Source organism: Lingula anatina, chromosome 6 (assembly GCF_051362555.1).
Source record: "Lingula anatina isolate TDL-2025a chromosome 6, LinAna3.0, whole genome shotgun sequence".
Lineage (NCBI taxonomy): Eukaryota > Metazoa > Brachiopoda > Lingulata > Lingulida > Lingulidae > Lingula > Lingula anatina.
The window spans coordinates 23,328,798-23,338,890 of NC_141772.1; the positions used below are offsets into that span (position 1 = coordinate 23,328,798).

The window sequence follows — 10,093 nt, forward strand, 5'->3', positions numbered from 1 at the left end:
TTTAATCTTGCACAACAGGTAACATGGTCAATAACAGGAGCGGACCCAGAGATATTTTCTGACAGTATCACGAATCTATGTTGATCCATCCTCCATTTTGATGGTCTTCCAACAGAAAAAAATAGATACCAGTCAATATAAACTTAATAACCTGACTGTCTTCCGGAAGACCCAGAAGATGGTCTCAATCCACCCTTTCAATAAGATTACAGTTTCAGGACCATGAGAGTTCAAATTCACATTATGAAAGTCTCAATATTTGAAAAATGATGAAAGTGCATAAAATAATATTACATAATGTTTAAAGACATAAAAAACAATACAACTGCTTATGTAGAAATACAGAAAATGTGCAGAGCCCCAGGCAGATGAGAGCCTGCCTGGGGCTAAAAGTCACAAATGCAAGTGTTTGAGAAAAAATTATAAAGGAAAACAACAAAACTAGAAAAGCACTTTGAGAGTGCAGACCTCTGCCAAGGCAGCAATTGTTGATTATTATTGATAATTGATTGATTATTGATCCGGACCACCACCAAAAATTAATCATTGTCCTCTTTGGCCCACTTCCGACAGTTCCTGAAAATTTCTGCAAAATCAGTCCATAACTTTTTGTGTTATGTGGATGACAGACAAACAGGGGTGAAAATATAACCTCCTTGGCAGAGCTTGAGGTAAATATAATTCCAATGAAGCTGCTATTCAAACTTTTAATCTTCCAGTTTGATATATATACATATATATATATATATATATAAAAAACTTATTTGCAATATTAAACAAAATTTACCTGCATAATTATCACTGCTTCCTTATTATTAATCTAGCAGAGAGCTTTACCTTTGGGAGTTTTCAGGGAAATATCAACAAGTGTGCTTTACGTAATCTCATTTAATGGCCTATTAAAGCAAATGACTTTATAACTCTGAAATTAATCTAGTGATACCCAAGGGTAATTTACAGACTGACCCACTCAAAGGTCTTCAGGCCCATAAGTCACACCTTAAGAAAAGCACAAAACCATAATGCCCAAAATAGGAGACTACCAATCCTGATGCAATAATACATTATGTCAACATCAACTTATGCACAACAGGTAACACAGACGAAAGTAAAAGCATAAGGCTTCAGGCCCATCAGAGTTCAAGTTTATACTTAGAAAGTGCCAGAATGAGAAAAATGAAAATTTCACAAAAAATGCATAAATACAATAAACATGATAATCCAATAGAGCTGGTTTTCTCATGAGCTGAAGGCCAATCCTAAAAATCGTACTTGTAAGTTTAAAATTATAATAAGTAGCACAGTTTTCTTTTCATAATGTTTGCAGTAGCAGTGCAAAAAGATTGTCAATTTTGATGTAACATTACATAATAAATTAGAGAATAATTATCATCAATTTTTGTTTATTGACTATAAATAGGATGGACATGTAGAAAATATGATTACCATTTGGCTTCATGTCCATGGGAGCTCCGAGTCCCACAATGAATATGCCAAAAAAGATAATGAATATAACACTAAAATGTATAGCTTCCAGAAAAAGAAGCCAATTAGACTGCTTTTCTAACTCAGGCTGCATTTTAGTCCTGTGTTTCTTTTTTGAAAGTTTGACAGTTATAAGTAACACGGTTTTTCCATAATGGTCATCAAGGCAGCAGCACCAAAAATTGTTTTCTTCTATTTTGATGCAACATTACATAATGCTTAACAGCATAATGACCATCGATTTTTAATAATAAAATATAAGTGTCATGGATTTTCACAAAATGTGACTAGCACGGGTCTTCAAGCCCGTGGAGGTTCTAAGTCACACCTTGGAAATGCCAATATGTGAAAAATTAAATTTTCACAAAAAACTGTTTAATTGCCAGAAAAATTTACCAAACAGACTGCATTGCCTACTGAAGCTGTATTTTAGACCCACGTTTCTTTCCTGTAAGTTTGAGAACAGTAATTGACATGATTTTTGTTAAATGGTCATCATGGGAGCAGTGCCCAAAATAGGGGTTTCTTCAAATTTTGATGCAACATTACATAATGTTTAACAGCATAATGACCATCAATTTTTAATTATAAAATATTAGTATCATGGATATTCAGGAAATGTGACAAGCAAAGGTCTTCAGGATCATGGAACTTCAAAGTCACACCTTGAAAATGCCAATAAGTGAAAAATTAAATTTTCACAAAAAACTGTTTAATTGCCAGAAAAATTTACCAAACAGACTGCATTGCCTACTGGAGCTGTATTTTAGTCCCATGTTTCTTTCCTGTAAGTTTGAGAACAGTAAGTGACATGATTTTCTTTAAATGGTCATCATGGGAGCAGTGCCCAAAATAGGGGTTTCTTAAAATTTTCATGCAATATTACATAATGTTTTACTGCATAATGACCATCAATTTTTAATTATAAAATATTAGTATCATGGTTATTCAGAAAATGTGACTAGCAAAAGCCTTCAGGCCCATGGAACTTCAAAGTCACATATTGAAAATGCCAAAATGTAAACAATACAGCACTGTTCTGAAATGGGTTTATTTCCATTTTTAACACTTTTTAAACATAAAACAACATAAACAGTTTACTGCCATTTTTATATGACCAATGAAGAAAATTGATGAGATGGGAAAAGTATCAATAGAACAGTTTTAAATGTCCAACTTCCTCCATTCTGAGATTCTGAACATAGTGGATGAATACATCTGACAAACTGCAATGATATGAGTTTATTTCCATTTTTGACACTTTATTACACAATACAAGATAACAAGTTTACCATCATTTTTACAAAATCAACTAACAATGTTGTAAAGATGCAGGAAATGCCAAACAAACACATTTACGTATCTTATTAGTTCAATAATGAGACTGTTAACATGCCTAAGAATTGAATGTGAGGAAATGTGAAAAAACAGCATTACCTTTTAAAATAATGGACTGATTACGCTGATTTTCAAACTCAACCTGCGTTTTAGTAAGATTGGCCCCTCCTGTGAGTATAATGACAATTGGCCAATCTGTTTTTCTTATATTGTGTTATCAGTGTTGCATATATACTGAAAAAAGTGAAAAAAAACAGCATAAATTCCCTATAAGTGACCCGATCGTGCTGATTTTCGAACTTGACCTGCGTATTATGAATATTTATCAGTTCTGTAAGTTTCAAGCCAAAGGGTAAAACAGCTCTTCATTTATTGTGTTATCAGTGTTGCAAAAATGCTGAAAAAAAGTGAAAAAATAGCCTAAATTCACTAAAAATGACCCAATCATGCTGATTTTCGAACTTGACCTGCGTATTATGAATATTCATCAGTTCTGTAGGTTTCAAGCCAAAAGGTCAAATGGTTTTCCATTTATGGTGTTATCCGTGCTGTATATATGCTGAAAAAAAGAGAAAAAATAGCCTAAATTCACTAAAAATGATCCAATCACGCTGATTTTCGAACTTGACCTGCGTATTATGTATATTCATCAGTTCTGTAAGTTTCAAGCCAAAAGGTAAAATGGTTTTCCACTTATTGTGTTATCGGTGCTGCATATATGCTGAAAAAAGTGAAAAAACAGCATAAATTCCCTTTAAGTGACCCGATCATGCTGATTTTCGAACTCAACCTGCGTATTATGAATATTCATCAGTTCTGTAAGTTTCAAGCCAAAAGGTACAATGGTTTTCCACTTATGGTGTTATCGGTGCTGCATATATGTTGAAAAAAGTGAAAAAACAGCATAAATTCCCTAAGAGTGACCCGATCATGCTGATTTTCGAACTTGACCTGCGTATTATGAATATTCATCAGTTCTGCAAGTTTCAAATCAAAAGGCAAAATGGTTTTCCACTTATCGTGTTATCGGTAAAAGTGCACGGCGACGGCGACGGCGACGGCGACAGCGACGACGGCGACGACGGCGACGACAGACGCAGATGATGGCTATATGTGTCTGTACATAAAAAAAAACAAAAAAACTCAGTGTTGAAACGATAATGTTTCTGGCGAACAGGCGATGCAATCTAATTAATTAACTACAGTCTCAGATAATCTTCATCTACCACCTGCGCCCACAGAAGAAAACAGCAATGGGAGAAATAGGTCAAATCGTTATTATTCACGCTACGTGCCGTGTTAATACGCCGTTAATATACATCGAGCGAATATAGCCAGTGGAATATCTGCAATATCAGGTAGGTGTCAAGTAAACGTGATCATTATAGCTGCTGTCAACATGCACTAAATAAAGCCCCAAATGGACGAAAGATGCTACTTCAGACTGGAATGTCTCGTAAATTGTTTAGCAGTTCAATGCGGTAAACAGATAGGCCTACATATATATAGTGTTGTTTCTTTCACAGACCTAGACGGAGATCCCGTTACCGCAGTGTCAGCTTCTTTGTCATAGCTTCTGTATCGACTGAACTTCTTCATGCGACAGAACAGAGTGGTATATAATTCTGTGGGGACCACGGAGAGATGAGGTGAGGCGCATCTCTAAATTTCAAACTGTACGTCTGATATTAGAGGTAGGCCTATATATATGGCACTTGTGCATATACCCTGGGGTGATATTTATTTACACGTGTTTAACAAGCCCTAGTTCTTACATACGATGTATCTACACTCCCGGTGGCGACGATAAATATTTCACGATAAATAATACGATAAATATTTCAATAGACAATAGGCAAGAGATGCGTGAACACGCGCTGAACATAGAAAAGCTTTGGAGCCGGCAACGAGGGGTGGGGATGTAGCTATTTTCAACTATGTACGTCAGTCAAAAGTGGTGCAGAAAGTAAGATTGATGCCATACACACACACACACACACACACACACACACACACACAAACCGCCGTCTCTTTTTTTCTGACCCCCCCCCCCCACACGCGCGCGTGCGTGCGCGTTTCCTCAGTACCTGGTGTACAGTGACGTAGATCTAATAATTCTGGGGTCAGGTTGTAGAGGGTTTGGGTGGGGGTGGGGTGGAGGAAGGAGAGAGCTGTGAGGGGTGAGAGTTTGTAATATTGGTAGGTCGTAACTCGTAAGCATGTCGGACGCTGGCTGCCTCTCTCCTTACTTCGATCTACTATTAGAAGAAATCAATACGTGTACGGCATTTGAGTTAGTGTTTTTATTCTCCTGTGGCTGCTCATTCCTGTACTCCCTTTGCGTGTGAATACGTTTATTGATGTCAGTGCCTGCCTCAGTTTATTACCCTGAGTTTGGTAAGGTCCAGCTAACGGTTAGTTTGCCTGCCTGACTGACTGGCTGTGTGGCCCGCTGTCTATTTTTTTATTTATTTAATTTTAACATTTAAACAATAACTGTGGTTCGCCATTACCTGTGTTCTGCCATAGTCTTAAAGCTCTAAAAGCATCACAATATCTTCCAAAAGTTCATAGTTCTTTAAAACCTGAGGTCAGTGGCAATAGCTTACGTCATGCCACTAGCAGTACATTAATTAGGTCCACTGTTATAAACAACCGTTCATTAGGTAGTGGGGGAATACCAGGAGACGTGCTTTTACGTAATTTCTTAAATTGTTTTTAATGTATATTAAATCACCGAATTCTAGGTAGTTCGACATTTTAAAATACCTTTAGTAAATTTTTTTTTTTTCTAAAAGAATTCTAAAATTTATTTGGTCTTAAACTGTTTTTGTTTACAACCATAAAAAATAAGCAGCATAAAAGTCCGATTACCACAAAATAGGCTTAAACATTATTTTAGTAATGTTAAAATTAAAACTTTTGTTGTTTCAGAAAGATGTTTGGAGGCAGTCTTGTACTACACCTGTCAGCGCTGTTGATGTTACACCTTGTCGAAGGGGAGGAACCATCACCAACTCCACCCTCACCAGTTATTGCACCAGAGTGCCCTTTCTTTAAGGCACAGACCCCCAAAATCCTTGGCTCAAAGTTCAAAGTTGAATTCAGCCTGGTTACAACAGCAATAAACTCCAGTCGAACATTTAAGGACGAGCTGTTTCACTCCCAGGATGTAATACAGGGTAAAGTTGTCGACTACCGCATGGGAAACGTCACTGTCGGAGCCAAGGGTACCTGTTTGACGTGTGACGCCACGTGCTCTTCGTGTGACGTCACGTTAGCTATCGGTGGATACGTGGAGCCAGGTGTGACGCAATACATTCTCCCACAGCACTATTATGACGTGGACCTTATATGTGTGGTAAAACATAACGTACCTGCCCTGACGTACAGAGCTCTCCCAGCTCGAATAACGCTGGCGACCACTTGTGATTTTAGCCACGTACGACCGAACGCTGAATACATCTTTACTGGACGAGTGACCACTTTAAGCCCTAAGCTCAACTTTGAGCTTAAATATGCCTATAAAATGCTTGACGAAAAAGTCGAACTTCTTCGCCAGCTGTGTGGCTTTCGATCGCCGGAGATATCACCGACGTTGGCTGACTATAGCCAGTGTTCAACGTACGGGACAGACCCCGACATGCCTTGTGAAGCAGTTGCAGCGGCTTCTATATCACGCATTGCATACATAGCATCAGTTTTTCCTATTACTTTCACTTTATATACTTTTTGTTATAGTTCAATTAATTGTCGTTTTATTTAAGTCTAAACGCTTAAAATTGTACGCCAAACCCAAGACGGACTCATAAAAGAACATATGGGGCCTATATTATATTTTTGTTTGGCAACTACAGTAAGAAATCACTCACTGTCCTTTGGAAAATATCAGTGATGAAAGCCGTGGTCATATATTCATGTATGTATATATACTATAGTGTTCATCGACTTCATCATCGTACAGAAAATTGCCACTGAAACCTCGATCGGTTCATAAAATGACATAAAGTCTGTTACAATGTGAAACACCTCTATACCATGTTATACCAAATAGTCATCTTTCTTGTATCCCCCCCCCCCCCCCCAAGTTGTCTTCAATTATAGCCTACTGTTGTGTTAACGGTGACCCTGTAGAAGAGCTTTATGCACGAGCTCGAGGATGACGTCACAACACGGTGTCAGCAGCACTGTGATAATGTATGACCGCTGTGGAATGAGTCACTGGAGAAAAACCAGTTTTGAAATCTTTCCAGGAAAAAGGATGTTCGTTGCGGTATAAAGCAAAGAGAAAGTTGCGAAATTTAACCATTTGCAGGTGGACATAAAGAAGGTAAGTCGGCGTGTGTGAGTGTGGCTCGACATATGAACATGGTATTGCAGGGGCCGATCCAGAGATATAATCTGACAGTCTTCCAAATTATCTTTATTAATCTATCCTCCATTTTTGACTGTCTTCCAACGGAAAAAATTAGATACCCGTCAATGTAAACTTGAAAATCTGACTGTCTTCCAGAAGACCCAGAAGACGGCCTAAATCCGCCCCTGTATTGTGTGTGTTGTGAATGGTAGAGGAAACGTTATTGCTCGCGTAGTTTAGTGACCTATATTTGAGACTATACATAAAGCCAGTGCAGAGGTGAGATTTTACCGGATCTAAATGGGGTCAGTGAAGCTGGGACGTAAATGTAAAGGGTGTAGGCCCCTATAGACGCTGTTTAGACATTTTGAACACCTGTCTTCTGTCCACTATAGGTCATCTGCTGCAGACGGGTTACCGCCATTTCTATAAAGCACTAGTAGGTCTAATTGATCTCCTCACTGTATTATGTCGCAGAGTAGCACAAAGACCGCATTGCGTAGGGCTTTTATTCGCAACACACTTGCCGATAATAATTGCATATGGCTACTGTATATTTACCAGGATAGTTGCTGTTTTGCCGTAAGTGTTGGCACAGTCGTTTTTTTAGACTTGCAATTCACGCCCCCAGATATATTGATTTTAACATAAATAAGCGGAATACGGGGGGAATACTCTGCGAGACGACCTGCGTCATTTATTTCCAACATTGCGTCGAATATCACAGGACTGTAGCCAGCACTTCCAAAAGAAAAGAGAATCTTTTACGTCCTCTTTACACTGTTTTTGTCCATTAATTGACCCACTGGTTGTTGAAAGTCCCACCCGCCTGAACCGTTGCTGTGGTAACTGACGTCATATTGCAACAGCCCCTATCTTGAGATGTCATCCAGATATGAGGCAATTCAAGTCTGTGCATACACTTGTGTGTGTGCGTGCATTATGTAATATGGCATCAGAATAGAAGAAAACACAATTTTGGGTGCTGCTGCCATGATGACCATTATGGGAAAACCATGTTACTTATGATTGCCAAACTTTCAAAAAAAAAAAAAAAAATACAGGACTAAAATGCAGCCTGAGTTGGAAAAGTAGTCTAATTGGCTTCTTTTTCTGGAAGTTATACATTTTCAAAGTGTGAACTTGAACTCCCATGGGCCTGAAGCCTTATGCTTGTTACACATTTTACTTACATTGTTATTACCTGTTGAGCATAATTAAAATTTGATGTTGAATTTGCAGTTTAACATAATGTACTTTTGCATCAGAATTGACAGTAGCCTATTTTGTGCATAGTTATTTCCTGTTTTTTGTCTGTACATTTGACAGCTTTGCTGCCTTGTTATTTACTTATTAATACAGTAGGAACAGAGGAAGTTTTTTATTCGGGTCGTCTGTCAGTAAAATTCCTTTGTATCTTCTCTTCCAGATAATGGCACCGATGGTGATAGCTGTGTTGTGCTTGTGTTTCATACAGGGATCTCTGTCACAGACCTCCACGACGCTAGCGCCGCCTATCTACGCCGGGGACTGCCCGTTCTTCAAAGCCACTAGTGTATCAGTCCTAGGTCCTTCTCCGCCTTCGAATTTCAACTTTGTTTCCAATGAACTCAACTCTTCAAAGCCATTTAATGAAGTTCTTTACTATAACCAGGAGGCAATCCATGGCCGGGTTGTGGATTATTACGTCACGAATGTCTCCGCCAGCGTCAAGGGGAGCTGTCTCTCGTGCCTGGACAACACGTGTGACAAGTGTGACGTAGACATCCAGTTGGGGTCGGGCGGTGGCGCTATAACAATCCCAGGGCCGTTAACGAGGGTGATTCTCCCCTTGTACGTGTACGTAGTGGAGCTCTACTGCGTTTTAAAGCACTCCAAGTCAGATTTGAAATCGGACGCATTGCCGCGAGGCAACATCAGCCTGGGCTCCACGTGCGACTTCACCCACGTCAGACCGGGCCAGGATTACATCTTCGTCGGTTCACTGGAAACCGGCTCCAACTTCAGACTGCGTATGAAATATGCGTACCAAGCCACGCCAGCCCGCGTGCAGACCCTGCGGGAGCTGTGCGGGTTCCGTACCCCCGTTCTCTCCCCCATCCTCTCCAACTCCAGCATGTGCGCCACCGAGGGAGCCTCCAGCACAGAGGGGGCGTGTGTCAAGGTTAGCGCAGCGGCTTCGCCACAGATCTCGGCTCTTGCTTACCTGTTTGTCATGGCGTTCTTTGCGGTGAACGGAAAGTATTAGAGCCAGTGGACGGAAAATATTAAAACAGGACTGCGAAATGACCCGTCCTCCCCACACAGAGGTTGTTTTAATATATTTCTGATAATACTCCTGGGTAACATGTTGGACATTGCCAACGGACTATATGCCCTTGTCTTACGAGGACGTTAAAATCCCTGCTTTGGCAGATTTAAAGTGAAATCAGTGTAACGATACACACGAGTGACTTGTCTATCTGCAAGATATGTCAATTATGTATCTCTGTCACTTGCGGATTTTGTTTCTTTGATTTTTGACGTACGACCGGTGTATTAATTGAAACACTGCGCTAAAAAACTTGTAACGCACAAACACAAATATTTAGAGTTGTGTCGCATTGTGTGTGCAAAATTTAGTAAGTTCAATTATCCCGACCTTGTTTGCCTATTTAGGTGAAGGTAGAACTTTGTAAAATATTTTTTTTACGTAATGCTGTCCTGTGGATCGTTTTTATGGCTGAGATATACCTAAAAGCAACATTGAGATCCGTCTATTTTATGATTTTTATGATTCCAAAATCATTTAGACTTCCATATTTTTTATTTGAAGAATTATTTTGAGATATTTTTAACCGATTTTGATTTGTTACTGTGTATTAAACGTTTATTACTTTTCTGCTTGAATAAAAACATTACAAACATCTTTAA

General features: G+C 39.0%; 2 protein-coding genes across 2 annotated transcripts; both read left to right on the top strand.

The window, feature by feature from the left end:
- Nucleotides 1-3,996: 3,996 nt before the first annotated feature.
- On the top strand, nt 3,997-6,849 carry LOC106152616 (uncharacterized). The gene is made up of 3 exons (XM_087015290.1): nt 3,997-4,181; nt 4,350-4,472; nt 5,758-6,849. The coding sequence occupies exons 2-3, from the start codon at nt 4,468-4,470 to the stop codon at nt 6,587-6,589; spliced, it is 837 nt and encodes a 278-aa protein (XP_086871416.1). The 5' UTR covers nt 3,997-4,181; nt 4,350-4,467; the 3' UTR covers nt 6,590-6,849.
- Nucleotides 6,850-7,437: 588 nt separating this feature from the next.
- LOC106179308 (uncharacterized) lies at nt 7,438-10,093 on the top strand. The gene is made up of 2 exons (XM_087015291.1): nt 7,438-7,459; nt 8,610-10,093. Exon 2 carries the CDS (start codon nt 8,613-8,615, stop codon nt 9,426-9,428), a length of 816 nt encoding a protein of 271 aa, XP_086871417.1. The 5' UTR covers nt 7,438-7,459; nt 8,610-8,612; the 3' UTR covers nt 9,429-10,093.